This window comes from Aspergillus pseudoviridinutans (assembly GCF_018340605.1).
Source record: "Aspergillus pseudoviridinutans IFM 55266 DNA, scaffold_8, whole genome shotgun sequence".
Lineage (NCBI taxonomy): Eukaryota > Fungi > Ascomycota > Eurotiomycetes > Eurotiales > Aspergillaceae > Aspergillus > Aspergillus pseudoviridinutans.
Window position 1 is genome coordinate 1,373,281 of NW_025091288.1, and position 17,373 is coordinate 1,390,653.

General features: G+C 48.9%; 6 protein-coding genes across 6 annotated transcripts; 2 read left to right on the forward strand and 4 right to left on the reverse strand.

Annotated features, from left to right (window-relative positions):
* Positions 1–54: 54 nt before the first annotated feature.
* Asppvi_010559 (uncharacterized protein) lies at positions 55–417 on the reverse strand (the record flags this gene model as incomplete). The annotated part of the gene is made up of 1 exon (XM_043306402.1): positions 55–417. The coding sequence occupies one exon, from the start codon at positions 415–417 to the stop codon at positions 55–57; it is 363 nt and encodes a 120-aa protein (XP_043162337.1).
* Positions 418–3,321: 2,904 nt separating this feature from the next.
* On the forward strand, positions 3,322–6,181 carry Asppvi_010560 (uncharacterized protein; the record flags this gene model as incomplete). The annotated part of the gene is made up of 4 exons (XM_043306403.1): positions 3,322–3,653; positions 3,715–3,887; positions 3,951–5,931; positions 6,010–6,181. 4 exons carry the CDS (start codon positions 3,322–3,324, stop codon positions 6,179–6,181), a joined length of 2,658 nt encoding a protein of 885 aa, XP_043162338.1.
* A 136-nt stretch (positions 6,182–6,317) lies between these two features.
* On the reverse strand, positions 6,318–8,331 carry Asppvi_010561 (FAD-binding oxidoreductase; the record flags this gene model as incomplete). Its single annotated transcript, XM_043306404.1, has 4 exons — positions 6,318–6,410; positions 6,471–6,646; positions 6,710–7,984; positions 8,070–8,331. 4 exons carry the CDS (start codon positions 8,329–8,331, stop codon positions 6,318–6,320), a joined length of 1,806 nt encoding a protein of 601 aa, XP_043162339.1.
* Positions 8,332–9,780: 1,449 nt separating this feature from the next.
* On the forward strand, positions 9,781–11,046 carry Asppvi_010562 (NAD(P)-dependent alcohol dehydrogenase; the record flags this gene model as incomplete). The annotated part of the gene is made up of 3 exons (XM_043306405.1): positions 9,781–9,807; positions 9,905–10,027; positions 10,120–11,046. 3 exons carry the CDS (start codon positions 9,781–9,783, stop codon positions 11,044–11,046), a joined length of 1,077 nt encoding a protein of 358 aa, XP_043162340.1.
* A 690-nt stretch (positions 11,047–11,736) lies between these two features.
* Asppvi_010563 (putative Ras family GTPase (Rab4b)) lies at positions 11,737–12,900 on the reverse strand (the record flags this gene model as incomplete). The annotated part of the gene is made up of 3 exons (XM_043306406.1): positions 11,737–12,608; positions 12,699–12,733; positions 12,806–12,900. The coding sequence occupies 3 exons, from the start codon at positions 12,898–12,900 to the stop codon at positions 11,737–11,739; spliced, it is 1,002 nt and encodes a 333-aa protein (XP_043162341.1).
* Positions 12,901–13,966: 1,066 nt separating this feature from the next.
* On the reverse strand, positions 13,967–16,657 carry Asppvi_010564 (uncharacterized protein; the record flags this gene model as incomplete). The annotated part of the gene is made up of 2 exons (XM_043306407.1): positions 13,967–16,438; positions 16,568–16,657. The coding sequence occupies 2 exons, from the start codon at positions 16,655–16,657 to the stop codon at positions 13,967–13,969; spliced, it is 2,562 nt and encodes an 853-aa protein (XP_043162342.1).
* Positions 16,658–17,373: the final 716 nt, after the last annotated feature.

Sequence of the window (17,373 nt, forward strand, 5' to 3'; positions counted from 1 at the left end):
GCTGAAACTGAATCCCATATCACGGCTGCACTATGATTGGGACATTAGATAGTATCAGCCCAAACTTTGGAACTTCCTGCGCATCTTGAAGACCCTAGTCCGTAACCATGTCAAAAATAACATCCAAGTCGTCTTGGATTCCGATCTCCAAGAACCTGAAGTGGACTTTCGCTGTGGTTGATCCGTGGGAGAATCCAGTTCTTCAGTGACACTCGACTTCTCAGATAGCCGATTCTTGGGTTCCTGCTTGTTTGCAATTGTAAGTGATGTGCGCCAGTCTTCTTTTCCCTTGCGTCTCCTTTGTTTCTCTTCAGCCCGCAGTTGCTGTTCTTCAAGCTTGCGTGCTTTGGCTGCTTCTTTCTCCTCAAACGCTTGACGTGCTGCTTGAATTGTGGCGGCACGAGATATAGGATCCATGCTTGTCCGTGTCTTTGATCGGAACACGAAATCTAAAGATGACCTTGAAGCTGGTGATGCTGCTTCAAGGGAGCTGCTGTTGTCTCGTGAATAGCCAAAAGATGTGCGTCCGGTCAAATTCGTTTGTGATATACTAGGAATCCTTGTGAACGAACTATCATGCATCTGCAACGAATGTCGCGCTGTCTGTGTAGCAAATCCACGAACAGAAGATCGAAGTGGATCAGATTCTGTCTGAGCGGACCGTCCTGGCTCAGCTGAGGCTCGTCCTTCAACTCCCTCCTTTTCCACGAGAGATGTTTGACAGGACTGACTTAATTGCGGTGTAGAGGCACCAGGAACTTGGCGCATGGGGTGAACGCAACGCAATTCGGAATTGCCCATGCCTGGGCTGCTCGCCGTAGAGAAGCATGGTGTTCCGCTGATAGACCGGGCATGCAATGAAACAGTCCTCCTGGCACCAGTTGTAGTGTGAGAGTCGCTTCGACAGTCTTGTCTCCAAGAATTCGTGCATATTTTGAGCCCTTCTTCCTCAAAAGACGACCTTGAGAGATCAATCGACATTGTTGATAGGGTATTGCGAGGTAACTTTGCGAGTAAGGGCATGATTTTGGAACTTCAATCATGTAAGGTCCCAGGGCTTGGGTGATTATTCGGATTGTCGATATGAGTGACGGTCGCGCCTGGAACAAGATGTGTGGATTTGGAATCCTTCATGTATCGGATGATTGGGAGGGATTCTTGTAGATCGCTCAGTTGGGCCGAAGAGTGAACTGGCAACGTAGTATCATGGCGAAGTGATAGGACCTAAGCTTCCAAATGCGATGTCCAAATATGCATAGAAAGAATTCGTATGCAAAGAGAATCAAATCGATTGAGTTTATTTGCAGCAAAGTGACTTTCGCTTGTGCCAAACGAAGGCGACGTCAGATAAATCGCCTTTCCTATTCCACAAGAGCACCCTGACGACAGTCTTGGACTGCATGAGACAATATAATGCTCAATGCTAGGACAAGGAATTCATGGTCGTCTCAGCGCACACCGAATAGCTAAGTAAGTGCAAGTCCGGCAAGGGAAAGCCGGTGTTAAGAAGCCGATACTTGAAGCTCGTAGTAATTATTATCTGATATCTACCGGAGTTGAACCAAGAGAGTAGCGGGGTAAGACTATGTGTGGGATCGGCCAGCCCAGACCATTGGCATCAATCAGAGTTGGTGAAGCTGAAAACAAGAGGTGCAGACTCAAAGTCTATGATCAGTTGGATAATGAGGAAGCACTGGAACGGAAAGTCGATATGTAGTTAATGATTTGCGCATCCGGGCACTGTTCAGCCACAGAACCAAGAAGGCTCGTGGTTAGGAGTCAGGACACACTGTGGGTTTACCGGAAAGACGGAGGAGTGGTTTCCCAGACAAGGCTGGGAAAACATGTAGATAGGTAGTATAATAATACTCGTACAAAGTACCCCGTACAGTACAGCTGAATGTCAGGTACGATAAGGTATCTCCTTATCTATTAGTATGGAGTAGCCTATTCCTAAGTTGTAAGCCACGCGAAAGGATGAATAATTACCGTCGCATTGTACCTAGGTTTCTGAGCACCTGCGTAAGCTGTCCACTACTGTAGGTACATAGACTGGTATGTCCTTTAGCTGTTGTGCAGCGACCGCGGTGAAGTACCTATGTACAGAGCACAGTCTTACATGATAACACCCTGAATAATTCTGATTACCAAGGTGAATGGTACCTTATTCCTCACTCTATTTAAGTGAGGTATGTGCCTTTACCTGGGCAGACGACGGGAAATAGGACGAATGATAGAACACATTTCTTGAAATACCTCTCTAGAGGTTGAGTAGATACTAACAGCACATTTCGTCACCTGCTATAACTACCAGGCTGTGCATACTGTATATCTGTGATACAAATGATGGTGTAGCTGATCATTAAGTACTCCGTAGTGGCTGGGAATCTGGGACATGCAAGACTGGAATACATTCTTAGATAAATACTTTACAGTATCTGCAGTACCACTGGTATGGACTCCGTACTTAAGGTACCTAAGGTACCTTAAGGTGGGTAGTGTAAGGTACGGTCACCTGGGCGCCGGATGCGGATGGCCTGTACCTTACCTGTACCTTAGTCTACAGTGTACCTAAGGTACGCTCCGTACACCGTATTTTTCCCCAATAGTACTCGGTACCTTAGGTATGTTCCTGGGCCTTGTACCTGTATCTTAGGTAATACCTTACATAACAAGATCCTTGTTGAATTGCAGGAGTTTCTACGGAGGTATGGAGTGGAGTATATCATCACCAGTTCACCACCTATCCACAAGACTGCCAGCTACTATTGTTATTATTCACCTAGGTTATTATTACTACCTACCACTATTGCTAGGCAGTCCCAACCTCCACATGCTCAAGAACCAATAATAGTTTGCTCCCAAGTCCCACTATTAGCTATTTCATTGGCATTTATCAAACTGTGGGTGCTGCCAAGATGTTAAGCACTGAACAACTGAGCATGAAGTCTGAGGGCCTGTCCTATCATCGTATGCCGCCAAGTGCCCAGCCGACTCCCATGGTGATAGGGCTTGTTAGTCCTGATTAAGTATCGAACACTCCACTCCCTGCTTTCATCCATTCTCGCCCAAGGCCTGAATCAAAACCTATGGCTATGGCGGGGTTCTGAACCTGTTCCCCTCCCCTCCTTGTCCAGGTACAGAGCAGGCCCCGTGAAATATAGTCAATATCTCTTTAACTCTTATCCTTGAGGAATATCCTTATTACGAAGGAATTCTAAACAATAGCAGGATCTATCTTTGCATATTCGCTCATAAGTGTTATTCGAAATCCCGAACTCTGGCGCTCCCTTTTTTTTGACCAAGAGGGATTCACCAGCCATGGGGTCAAGCGTCCAGAGCCTGACCCTCTCCATTCTGCTCCTGTTATTGCTGTCAGGAAAAGCCAACGCCTTTGGTGCTGGCAATATCGCATCGATTTCGCAAATCGAGGGTCAAAATTGGCGCCATGGCGATATCGAAGATACATTGTTAACCTTGTTCTTGGCCCGTGCTGCTGGTGGCCGTAAATTTGGCAAGCTCGATGTGCAGCGCGTATATTTTGGAAATTGGCTTCGCGATTACAGCCAGGCCGTGGATGTCGGCACCCTGAAATATGTCAGTGCCGAAGCTATTCGCGTCCTGATATGGGTTCTGGGGTTTCTTAGTTTTGGGTAAGCCGTCAACATTTCCAGGCATTGCCATAGTGATCACTTGCTGACGAAATGTTTGCAGCTACGGAACCAAAGAATTTGAGGTGACCACTGACCGCCTAGGTTGCTATGAGCCTACTGAGCATATCGATAACCCTCTCGGCTATGCCGAAGGGGACGACGCGCGCCGCTATGATCGTCGATTGAGAGGCCCTGTTGACGAGGAGCGCGAGCTGTCGGTCGATCCGAGGACAGGTGGGAACACCTTTTCCAACTAAGAACTTAGCCCTGCTGACGTCTCAAATCCATTACATCCAGGCCTGAAAAACTATATAGCTAGTGAGGATCTCGGCATCGGGACCTCTGCGGGCCTGGTCCGCAGAGTCTTTAAGCGTTCGATTGAGCTGGGACGGCGATATGCAAGATCACGTAATGATGATGACCTCCATGAGGCGCTTCGTTTGCTTGGCACTGGCCTCCATTGCTTGGAAGACTATGCAGCACATTCCAATTACATTGAGCTGAGCCTTATTGAACTGGGAGAATCAACGGTCTTCCCCCATGTGGGTCGCAACACCAAAGTTGAAGTTGACGGTGCACGGGGTTACGTCTATCCTATTGTCACTGGCACTTTTGGCGGCGTGGACTTTTTTCACTCGGTACTGGGTGAGCTGTCGGACAAGACGGTTCAATCTGAAGTCCAGTCTCTTGAAGGGGTCATCAATGAGTCGCAAAGTGGAACCTCTTCCGAAAGCTTCATACAGGACTTGCTCAACAAGATCCCCGAGGGACTGATTGGAAATAGCAACGATCAAGCCAACAAAATGGACGAGTTCAAAGCCAAGTCTCAAGGCGCCAAGCAACACAGTCAAGACACCTGTCCCCGTGAGCCCGAGGAATGGACGCGGTATTTGGACGATGTGCAGCAGCAGATTTACCCTGTTCTTGAATGGCATGACGAGCTCATTAAGTCAATCAATCGCGCGATTGAAAAGATCCCAGTCTTGCCGGAGCTKATTGAACAGCTTCAGGAGCAGATCAACATCTTTGTCTTCTCCATTCTTGCGCCATATATACTCCCCATCATCCGGCAGGTCAAGGTCGAGCTTCAAACCGGCTCTTCCGAAGTCATTGAAAGTAGCCGGGCACAGCAGCACGTTGTATTCAATGATGATGACTCCTCAAACCCCACCCACTCGATGCTCTCCAAAGATCATTTCTCGAACGTCCTGAACGAACCGGCTGGCCAGATTGCCTCTCGAGTTGTGAAATGGACAGTGCCTCAGCTGATGGAGTGCTGGGACGATGAAAACATTGATGTAGACAGGACACTAGACCGGATCATCACCGGCGTCTTTCATCATCCGGCTTTACGTCAATATGGCGAGGACGGAGCATCTGATATACGTCAAATCATGTTCAACACTGTCGAGGAGTGGTGGGGCAGAAAAGATGAGGCGGAACAGGAGAGCCTTCGGGAACAGCTCTCTCGGGAGGGTGTTCGTGAGGGCAAGAATCACAAAGAAGGCGTGCATGATTCAGGACATGGATGCGGTAAGCCTCTAACACTTCATAGGGGTAAAACTAGCCCCGAGGAGAGTTATAAGCCGAGCACCAGCGGGCTTGGTAAGATTGCGGCAGAGGCTGCGGGCGGTGGATCCCTCGGAGGCTTAGTTGGAGGTCTTGTGAGTGGGGTCGGATCAATTCTCCTAAGCGATACCAGCTCCCGTCAGTCGGATAATGAAAGACCCGAGACGGATTTTCAGGAGGATGAGCGCCTTGGACAATCTAACCGACAGTATGGAGGCCAGAGCCGATTCGAATCAGAGGCTGACGGTGAGGATCGATATTCGGGGGGAAGCAAGTACGGAAGGGAGGCTCGACAGGGATGGAATGAAGGCCGCCCAAGAGACGATGATGACCCGAGATACGAAAGCACATCGAGCTACACCCGTGGGGGAGGCGGGTATGATCATGAGCGAGGACGGGAATGGTCCCAGGATAGACAAAAGTACGAGGATGCGCACGCGAACCCTGAGGGCCGTTCGGATTTCGAACGTTACGAGATCTCTGAGAGATATCCTTCCGTTGAGAATCGGAGAGGTGTAGAGTACAGTCGCGATCGACCAGACTATGACACTGGTGAAAGTCGGTTGTCCCAACAAAGACCGCAGGCGCCTTATGAACGTGCAGACGACGATAGGAGAGACTATACGAATTCCAGGTACGATTATGACAGCGGCCGTTCTACATATGATACTGCACAGACTGGGTTCTACGAACACAGCAGGCCAGAAAGGTTAGTGAAACATACTTTAGGGGACTTTTGGCCGACGTTGACTTTTCTACTCGGATGTATGACTGACAGTCTGTGCAGGGAATATCAGCCGCGGTATGAGGGTCGGCATGGAGCATACGAAGAAGTTGAAGAACATGACACTCGAGTAGAGTACCGTGGAGACGAGGAAAACGAGACCAGTAAGTATGCCGAGTCACGGCATGGATACGGAAGTCGCTACGAAGCAGAGTCAAGGGGTTACGGATATTAGTGACACGATCGGCCAATCTAATCGCTTGTATCGAAAACGTCGTGATTGCACACCATCTTTACTTTGCGCTCATCCTTCCTTTGACTTGTTCAAGCTACATGAACTGTCTTAGTACTGCTGTTGTAAATGCCATTGTTCACCACTTCTTTACTTCCCCTGGCGTTGGTTGTTCTACTCGAACGACTTTGTCGCAATTAAGTAAGCGAAGGGGATCCAGCGCCATTTTTATCTGCATAGAGTCAACGTCGGGATCAAAACCAGTCCTACAGCTAGATTCCTCATAACTTACCCGCCGCATAGCGTCCACCGTGGCTTCCCCAACCTCATGCTGAAGATAGTCCCGCTTGATGAGGCCAACCCCGTGTTCTCCAGTCACTGTGCCTTCCATTTCAACTGCTCGCTTGACCATTCGGTGCACAACACCTTCCGCAATTTTCTTTTCATTCTCATTGAACAGGATAATTGCTAAGAAAATTGGGAAGAGATTAGTTTCATGCTTTAACGATGGGAAAGCAGCAGGGGTAGTACCATGAAAATTGCCATCCCCGACATGGCCGCAAATTCCGGCCAACAATCCGCTTTCCGTCATATCCTGCTTCGTTGCCTCGATTATGTCGGGCAGCTTGCTCATCGGCACTGCCACATCGGTTGTCCAGACGCGGTCCTCCGGACCTCGCCTCATGGACATCACACTCCACAGAGCCTCTTTCCGAGCACTCCAAAGCTCTTTCATTTCATCTTCCCCTCGAGCGAATTCAAATGATTGTCCTGCGCTACTAGAGACGATTTTCCGAACAAGCTCAATTTGTTCTTTGACACCCACGGGGGTCCCTGTGAATTTGAAGAAGAGAGTAGGTGACTCCTTCCACTGTCGACGAGTCGTCCGACTATCGTTGATGCATTTCATTTGGACATCATCAAGGATCTCAACCCCCGCAACTGGGACACCTTCTTCCACCACGCGGGTCACGCACTCTGCGGCGTTGTGAATGGATGGGAAGCTAGCAACGGCAACGCTTTGGCTCTTGGGCTTGACAGTCAGTTTCAACGTAGCCTCCGTCACAAGCCCGAGAGTTCCTTCGCTCCCAATGAACAGCCTGGTGAGATCATAGCCTGCGCTCGATTTCCGCGGACGTTGTCTTGTTTTGATAATAGTGCCATCTGCAAGGACAACCGTCAGAGAAAGAACCCATTCTCGCATTGTGCCGTATCTGTAAGCATTGGTCCCCGAACAGCCAGTGCCGACCATACCGCCAATCATAGCGCCGGGACCCGGGTCAGGTGGAAAAAAGAGACCTTCTTTAGACAATTCCTCATTAAGATCTTCCCACCCAACTGCAGGCTGGACCACAACGTCGAGATCCTTTTTGTGGAGCTCCAGGATACGATCCATGCGGCCGAAATCGATACACACCCCTCCTCTCGTGGGAGCAAAATGCCCCTCCAGACTGGTACCACCGGAGTAGGGCGTCACAGGAATGACCCGTTGATGGCAGACTTTCATAATTCGGGAAACCTCCTCGGTGGTTGCTGGATAGAGGACAAGGAAAGGCCTTTCATCCTCTTTGAGTGTGTACGAAGACCAATCAGAACCGGAATGTACATCGAGATCACCATGTTGCGTGGATACATTTTCCTTTCCTAGAATCTCAACAAAGTCCGCCCAAGCGGCTTGTAAATTTGCCTGTGAGATATTGTGGATCGGCGGCTCGATATCGAAGAGGGTGGTGGTTGACGACGTTGGAAGACTAGCCGGCTTCAAAGATCCTAGGTAATATGCACCAGTAGAGAAGAAGACCAATGCTATTACGATGAGAATTAGAACCATATTGAAGAGAAAAGACGGGTTAAAGTACCCATGGCACGTATCCCTGAGCGGATCGCATACCGAACATCAAAGCCGCATAGCGACCACCTGGTGACTGAGTCTGATATTGAGAAAATCGTTCCTGCTCAGCGCGCTCCCGCTTCAACCGCTGCTGCGTACTCTCATACAGCTGATTCTTGAAGGACTGCGACTTATCGTTGGCAGAGATTCGAGCAGTTGCCCTGAAGTATCGGTACTGGTACGTAGGTATGGTCGTTCTCGGCCGAACAGCGTGGAAAACCGCGTTCCTCCAGGGTTGGACGAGGACATTAGATCCGACCATAGTGATGGCGAATCAAATATAAATCAAGGATGGCAAATAGCTCGACCCAACCTCCAGGGAATTCAGATCGAAAGGCGTTTGTTTTGTCCGTCAGGTCGGCGATACTCCGTTAATGGCGGATACTTTCTCCTCAGCAGGCTCTCTAACGGAATATCTGGCTTAATAAGCCGTCTCCATTGGTCAGTCCCGGGAATCCTACTCCGTAGAGGGTATTAGTGTTGTGATTATTTACCTAGGTATTGATAAGGCATTGACATGGTTCAAGCTACAAGTGACTTCATAAGACCTATCTTATATCTTTACGTGGACCAGATAATATTTTGTCAAAAGAAGGGCAAGACAAAACACAGAGAGAATTTAATTATCTCTCTTATTCCGCATACACTAATAAATACTGGGTTGCTTGCTTCACTGACGACTGGAAGTAGCATACGACGAATGAGTGATCCTCTTAAGGCATGACACTCATTGCTCAACCTTGAAAATTTCTTTCTTTCTTGCTTTCTTTTTACTTTTTACTTTTTATTCTTTGTGTGTGAGAGTTTGCATTTTTATAGCTATGTTATGAGTTGCTCATAAAATGTCCCACTGCATAGTCAAGCCATTCCTTAATATCAAAGAAATGTGGGTGTAAATAGACACATTTTTCAGTTAGACTTCATCTCCACAACGCTAACTTATTTACCCGTCTGGCGATGATGGTCACGGGAACAGTAAATATGGGAACCATTGAGAGGAGATGAGAAGAGAGATGGTCAAGCAGGAACAGACTCTTGAGATGAGTCTCATCTCATGCCACCTAGTATTCATATGGCTACTCTTGGGATGTAGTTGGTGTCAAACTGATGTCATAGCCCACCTAAGAAGCAGTTGCCATGAGTACATCATATTGCCATCTCCTCATACAGGGTAGTCTTAAACATTGAGAGTGATAAGTGGGATCAGAAGCTGAATCTAAGAGACCATTATTTTCTCCCTTTTTAACCTTCTTTCTACCAGCTTCACCGGCTAAATAGGAGGTACCACACGGGTAATTTCCAACACCTACAAACTAAAAGGATCTCGCCCAACCCGACTGATGACACCCCCACCAGTGTGACCAGACAACTTGGCGGGGAGCGGAGATATTCAATTCAAGTCGTTATATTATCCACTATCTAGATAGATGTCCCTCTTAAAAGCTCGCTGCTCCAATTCATAAGTTCTGGTCTGGATAATTTGGGTAAGCTTTCCTTCTCCACACGCCCCCCTCTCTTTTATCCTGTCGAGTATAACAGTAGCAAGCAACCCTCCTTCTCTTCCTCCGTCTCTCCTTTCAGTTTACCTCCGTGTACCTTCTTCAGACCGCCGACCTTCTCAGAAAACGGCTCAGATCTCCTATATAAATAAAGGAATGATAAGAAAGAAGAATACACAGCGAATCTTGAGCACAGACAAAAGCGATACAAAATGAGTACATCAACAGCAACTGCCCAGGTGTGTCCGTTTCTCTGGTGTCATCACCAACTATGAAAGCCAATAGGAGCACGGAGAAGAGGAAAGAAGCAATAAGGTTAACATCTTATCGAAATAGAATCTGTCCTTTGTCCTCGAAGGTATTCACCAGGTCAAATTCGAAGATCGACCTATTCCGGAACTAAAAGACCCTCACGATGTACTGGTGAACGTCAAATTCACTGGTATCTGTGGCAGCGATGTACGTATCGGCGCATTCAGCCTAACACTCTATATCCACCTGTCCCCCGGGATCGTTGATCAGGCTGACAGTTTCGCATCGGTTGTATTCAGGTCCACTATTGGGAACATGGTTCGATCGGCCAGTTTGTTGTGAAGGATCCTATGGTCTTAGGGCATGAGTCATCCGGAGTCATCAGCAAGGTTGGCTCAGCTGTCACAGGCTTGAAAGTGGGAGATCATGTTGCCATGGAGCCAGGAATTCCATGCCGTAGATGCGAACCTTGCAAGGCTGGGAAATACAACCTCTGTGAGAAAATGGCCTTCGCAGCGACTCCACCATACGATGGCACCTTAGCCAAGTTCTATGTACTTCCCGAGGACTTCTGCTACAAACTTCCCGACAGCATCACCTTACAGGAGGGGGCTCTCATGGAGCCTCTAGGCGTCGCTGTTCACATCGTGAGACAAGCAAGCGTCACCCCCGGTCAGTCCGTGATCGTTTTCGGAGCCGGGCCCGTCGGGCTTTTGTGCTGTGCCGTCGCAAAAGCTTTCGGCGCCGCTAAAATCATCGCCGTGGACATACAAAAGGCGAGACTGGAATTTGCCAAGAAATATGCGGCTACATCGACTTTCGAGCCCGCCAAAGTAAGCGCGGTCGACAACGCGGAGCGACTGAGAAAAGAGAACAACCTAGGAGTTGGTGCAGATGTGGTTATCGACGCCTCAGGGGCTGAACCGTCCGTCCACACCGGAATTCATGTTCTGCGCCCCGGTGGCACATACGTGCAAGGTGGCATGGGCCGGAGCGAAATCATGTTTCCAATCATGGCGGCCTGCACGAAGGAGTTGACTGTCAAAGGTAGCTTTCGGTATGGCAGTGGTGACTATAAGCTCGCGGTCGACCTGGTCGCGTCCGGTAAAGTCAATGTGAAGGATCTTATCACTGGCGTGGTCGAGTTCTATGACGCTGAACAGGCATTTAAGGAAGTCAAGGCGGGGAAAGGCATCAAAACACTTATTTCCGGGATCCAAGATTGAGACGACCACCCCCGATGATCATATGACTTTCGAAAATGTGTAATTCGAACCAGTGGTCCGGCGCCATTTCGGCCTCTGCCTCCTTTGGGACCAGGAGACGAAGAAGACGTGGTAGCCGCTCTGGTGTCTAATATTTGGAATGAAACAATAATAGCTGTATATCTGAGCCCAACTCAAGTCAACCACGAATTTTACTGGTCACGCAACGCAGGACAGGCAAAATTCCAGCCGCTGGCAAGTGACAGAGCTATAGGCCGTTTCACGCATAATGAGGTATTCGCTGATTAGCCACGATAGCAAGTAGAGCCCTATCAGAGGACCGATGAGAGGGATTAGGGGATCGCACAGCGTAAAAGAAAAGGGTTAATAGAAAGAAAAGAAGGGAGAAGCCAGAGTTACCGAGTCCCATTGTTCATGAAACAATCGAGTAGAAATGGAACCTAACTCCGAGGCAAAGAGGACGACGTAAGGTATCTAGGGAGTGTGCGTACGGAATAAGCAACCAGACAGAATGGATAAGACAAATGCAGGCCTCCGTTATGTTGTATATGGGGTAAATGAATTCCGATGTGCAGACCTTCCAGAGGAGAAGGCCTAAGGTAAGAGCACTGCCTGACTTGATGCAAGCGAGCGAAGGGCATGGCATGCCCAACAATCCACACGTGCCAGAGGTTTAACCGCTCGTAAGGGTCAACAGCATCCCCTACCCTTCTTTTGGTGCGAGCCGCTGAGGCGAAAGACCTCTTCCCATTCTCCCATGTTGCTTCTCCAGTTATTCACTCCCCTACTGCCGCCCCGCCTTTTTGGATTCCTGCGATGCAGTTGCACGGAAGTATCATCGACTGTCATTCGACTTCGAATACTTGACCCATCGCTGGTGCCCTGGCCATAAAGTCCGCCGTCTCCATATTGAATGCCACTTTGAGGATCGTCGGGATCAATCTCCCCTAGCTCAATTTTGGTAAGGATAATTCGTGCCAATCGGTTGAACAATTCTTCCACGCCCTCTCCGGTAAGAGCCGACACCTCGACAGCAACAGGAATATTCGCCTTGGCAGCCCAGTGTGCTGACTCTTCGGCGCTCACTTGACGACCTTCAAACGCATATGTCGCCGTGAGTCTTGTTCCAGTACCCAAATGGCTTGTAGATCGAACAGAACCGGGGACTGAGTCGATTGGGAATGATGACTGCTTGCTGCTAGTGCTGGAAGGAGTAGGAGGGGCTCTCATGCTGTCATCTGCGAAATCGCCATGGGTCACGGAGTCGGACGCAAGATCCGCCTTATTCCCGGCCAGTAGAACAGTGAGATTGGGAGATGCAAGAGCACGTGCATCCATTAAAAAGGTAGGAAGCGCTGCGAATGAAGCTTGCGAAGATATATCGTAGATCAGGATAGCGCCTGCAGCTCCGCGATAGTACGATCTTGAGACGGAACGAAATCTCTCTGTGCCCGCGGTGTCCCAAAGCTGCAATTTAATCCTTGTTTTTCGGGGACCGGATCCAAGCCTGACTATTTTTGAGGAGAATTCGACCCCGATCGTTTGTGATGACAACACTCTCCCTACAGTCGCATGGTGTATTAGCGAGCCGGCTATCCAGCTCAGGGGGAGCGAGGGATAGGATCAGGCTCAGTCAGGGATCGGAGCCGTACATTCGTCTTTCACGAATCGATGTAGTACACATGACCTGCGGTGAGCCGTAACATGTGAGCAACAGTAGTAAAAGAGACTTGGGGAGGTTATCAACAGCGAGACATACTTCCCGGCACCGCTTGGCCCAAGCAGGATCACTTTGGCCAGATAATCATACATGCTCTCAAGCTCCTTCAACAGCGTTAGTTGATACGTCTTCATTGAGCACTAAGGGTCTAAAGTTCCCCGGGTACCTGATTTCCATCGGGAAGAGAAGGTGACGAAGAAGCATTCGACAGACCTCTTTGGCGCGCCATGGGTTCAAGTATGAGGAGATCAAGAGCGCGCTGAAGAGAGCCAAAAGGAAAAAGAGCGCAAATGCTCGTTGGCGTGGTCTTTGTTTCTTTTCTTTGGGAAAGGCTTTTGGAACTTCGGTTAAGGGGTATTTAAAGTCGATGATTAACTCTGAATTTTGGGGGCACGGGACTACAAGTTAGATCATAGGTAGAAGGCCGCTAAGTTCAACTGACCCATGTCCCGGTTTAAGCACTCGGCTTCATCTGTAAGGCAACTCACCTCATATACGCAGTCGTAAATCATCGTTCTCATGTACGGCAGAAGCTTTTACGCTTTAAAAGATGAGATCAGTTCTCTCCGAATAGTGCTCCCTTTCTCGTTGTCTATACCCTATACTGTATCGGCTGCCAATAGGCTTAGTGGTATGAACCAGGTCTTAAACGGGATTCACCAAGAAATGGGCCAATAAAGGCATACAAGAACGCTCGCTCTATTCTCAGGGCTGTGAGAAGTGTTGAATGATCTCTGATAGTCACCTATCGAGTTGCAGTTGTCTGCGTTGATATATTCGACGACCCCCCCCAGAACTGCGATGACAGGCTGAGGGCCGAGGTCATACCTCAGGCTGACATGTGGGATGCTTCGTATTGGCAATGGAGCCTTCGAGGCATATGAAGACTACGTCACATGGAAGTGGCAGACAGTACAAGATGTTATTCTCCAATTCTCGCTTTGTCATTTCCATGGCCATTCTCACCCTTCTATGCATACTTGAGAATAGCGAGATCCTGAGGCGTGAAGAAGTTTACCAGATAGATGGGGAATCATACTCAGGGTGCAGGTAGTCTATCGAGCTTTGTCTAGTTTCAACTGGTTGTCAGTCAGCACAGGCGATGCCAACCAAGTAAACAACATTTAGTTCGAATGGGTTACTGGGAAATAAGGTCACAGGGAAGAATGATGGAGAAGTCAGGTAGAAGCAACTAATGACTCAAAACTGTCTCTCGTGCTTGTAGACCGTGGTAGTCCATCCTTCACAACAAAGCCTGCTCATGGGATGGTCGCACCAACAGCACCGTAAGGGGGGGTCAGCAAATCGAGATCTTGTTTCCGATCCCAGTGTGGCCCTCTCGTTGGCAGGTCGCTCGTTCAATAATGCAGACTTAATCTGGGTACTGCGAGTTAATTTCCGGCTTGCCTTTCGACCGGCGAAAGATGAACTGCGACCAAGAAGAGTAAGGCCATTTCTGGTAGGGACCGAACAAGTATCTGGACTGGCGACCTTCGAATAAATCTCAGGCGGCATATTATGCCAGTATTTACATGAGCAACAGATCACAAAAGTCTTGGTGATTGACTGATTCCTTTTGCAGGTTCCTGTCTCTGTGGTCGACCTGCCACCGTGCGGGTCGCCCACCTTGGATACCGCGACATCTGAGAATCTGCTCGCACGGGTGGTGGAATCGTTCGATTCGACCATATTCTGCACAAAACAGGGCCCAGATGCTGCCGCACACTTACCATCCAAGCAGTCATTATTGCCTCGGGGTACAGATCCTATCGATCCTGTTTCATCCGCAGTATTGTAGTCTTCCGAACAAGGCTCTGGAGATGAGCTTCGTGAAGATGCGCTGCCTGGAGTTGCAAATTGCTGGGCATCAAGTCTTCCAGCTAATTTGTGCTCTGGCAGGGGAGGTATATCCTGGTTGACCCTCGCTGTTTGGGAACCATGAATAGCTGTAGCTTCTTCTTGGCGATTATGTTTCAGGCTCGAATGATTAATATTCTTGTCATTAGTTGAAGCCTGAATTCGTGACTTCACAGACAGTTGTGGGGCGTATGAAATCGTTGCTGAGCTGTGAGTCAAATGACGGGTCCGTAGGTGTTGCGAAGAAACGTAATCGAGGGCTTCTTGTTCTTTCGAGACACGTGTGTTTGCAGAATTGTTCGATTTGGGCGTACGTTCAGAGGCGGCATCTAGTGCCTTACCTTCCCTTTCTGTCTCCGATTGGCTATTGATTAAAGGTTGTAAGAATTGTAAAGATCCCACAGCAGGAGACATGCTCGTTGCAACCGTCACCAATGGGGAGGATGGAGTTCGTTTCGCGCCACTGGATCCTCCAGAATTGCGCAAACGCGAAGCGCTGGAGTTTCCAGCAAGTGATTTAGAACTCCCGCGGCTTGTCGAGTCACCTGCAAGGGGGGATGGTTTGAAAGTTCTCCTGGGAACAGACTTGACTGATGCCTTAGTTGGTAAGCTGCTTGGGTTCTCAACTGCACTTGGGTTCGGTTGAGAAACTGCGCCCATCTTTGATGACCCAGGAGTTTGCGAGTCGTAGAGCTTTCCATTCTGTGTTACATCCCTCTGAACAAGCGGTGGGTGCTGAACCGTGCCTGGTGACCGGCCCTGGAGCTGATTGTTATCTCGAGCCCTTCTTGCGAGGTGTAGAGTCGCTGCGAAGGATATCCGGTCCAAATCAGGCGACGCGTGTAAGCTATGTGACTTTGACGATTCGCCATAATCGTGGATCTGGTGCTTCGCATGGTCTAATGTTGGTTCAGGCTTCTGTAAGGAGCGTTCTTCGTTCACTTCTAGTGTCTCTGATTGGTTCGTTGCAGTTGTGGTTGCTGGTGGTGATGGCGAGGACTGCGCCAGTGGCGTCTGGTCTTGAAGCAGAGCATTGTTCCCAACAACTAACCCTTTTGATATTACTGCACTAAATCGCTCCGGCAAACTTGTGGATAAAGAGGGTTTAGCGACCTGCAAGGTTGAAACATCGTCCGCCGGTGTTTCCGTTGGAATAGGTGCGCTATCTGTTGATTCTTCGCCATTCCTGCCATTTACAGAGCTTGATCGCGACATTGATGTACGCCTGGATATTGAGAACAAAGCAGAAAGACGCTTCGAAGAAGGCCGAGATTCGTCAGCACTCACACTAGAGCCCCTGCTAGAGCTACCAAGGGGCTGCTTCTTTGTCAGGCGACGAGTCTCCCTTTTCAGTGAATTGCGGTTCCCTGCCAATTGTGTCTGTTCGAGCTTCGAGAGTCGTTTCTCAAGCTCTATCCTCTCTGCTTCCAGGCGTCGCGTGACTCGTTTCTCCTTCTTTTGCGAGACACTATTGGTCACATTTTGAGCAGTAGATGTCTCAATAAGCCGAACAGCATTTTCGGGCGTTCTAAAAAAGCCTTGGGCTTTCTCTACAGCATGCTCTAATCCTGTCGAGGATTTCTGGCGTCCAGGACGAAGTTGCGGTTCTCCGGACGCCGCACCACATGCCTGGGCAAAATCCAAATCGCCCAGATCAGGACTCCCCTTCGTAGGCTGGTGAGAAGACTGATTGTTGTACTGGCCATTGTGATATGATGTAGTGTCAGTCCCTTCTTTCCTATGCTGCCAATGCTGATCAGGCGTAGCGCTTGCACTTGCGTTTGAAGGAACATGCCGGGACTCTCGCTGCTTTTGCTTCAAGATGTCAGTAATGAGGCTCTTAAATGCCTTGACTGATCTAGGTCGACCAATGCATACACCCTAGCCCACATCACAGGACCACGCAGGATTAAGAAGAAATAGTCAAAAAGCAGGTGGACTCACAAATTCCTCCCTGTCAACATTGAAGATCCGGTGAAGTTGCTGAGTTATTGAAGAGCGGCGTCTTCTCTTATTCTGGGCCTTCTGTTCCATTCTCACTGATGCTCTTCTAACCAACAGTGGGACAAACAATGCGGAGCCCTGTCACGTATGGCGAAGCGTTAGATCAGAATCTGATGGCAGGGAAGTCTCCCCAAGCTATCCGTTCAAGCTTAGACTGGCAGATTTGCATGAGATTGTCCATGAACATAGTTTGAAAAAAAAGAAAAGAAAAAGAAAAAGAAAAACGCACTCTTCAAGCACCCAAGAAAAGACGAGAATTTCTTGATTTCGTCATTGAACGAGTAACATCAGCGAGAGCCTGAAATGGCAGACAATGTGCACCAGTTTAAAACGACTCTTCTGGTTTGAAATATCTCGAGATGGCGAAAAGGCGAGTTCGACACCCCCGGGTTGAGAGTTTACGAGACCTCATGTTTTTTGAGTGTGAACTGCTACCCGTCCTGACTGGACCAGCCTCAAATTTGCCCGATACTGCAGCCGCATGTGATGATTTGATTTGATTGGAGAGAGGGGAAAGAGTCTAAGCTACCTCCCCCAGCCTTAGAGATAGGCCCTCAAGGCTTTCTGTACTCCGTACTCCGTGACTTAGGAACGTGAGTTTGTTATTGTTTATGCATAAAGCTGACCCTCTCGAAGGCGGTAGTATCATAGATATTGAAGAGTCATTCGAGCCCCGACGACATCTAAGGGGGGACGGTGATGAGCGAGGAAAGTGAAAAATGGTGTTTCTGTTGATCATACCTGCT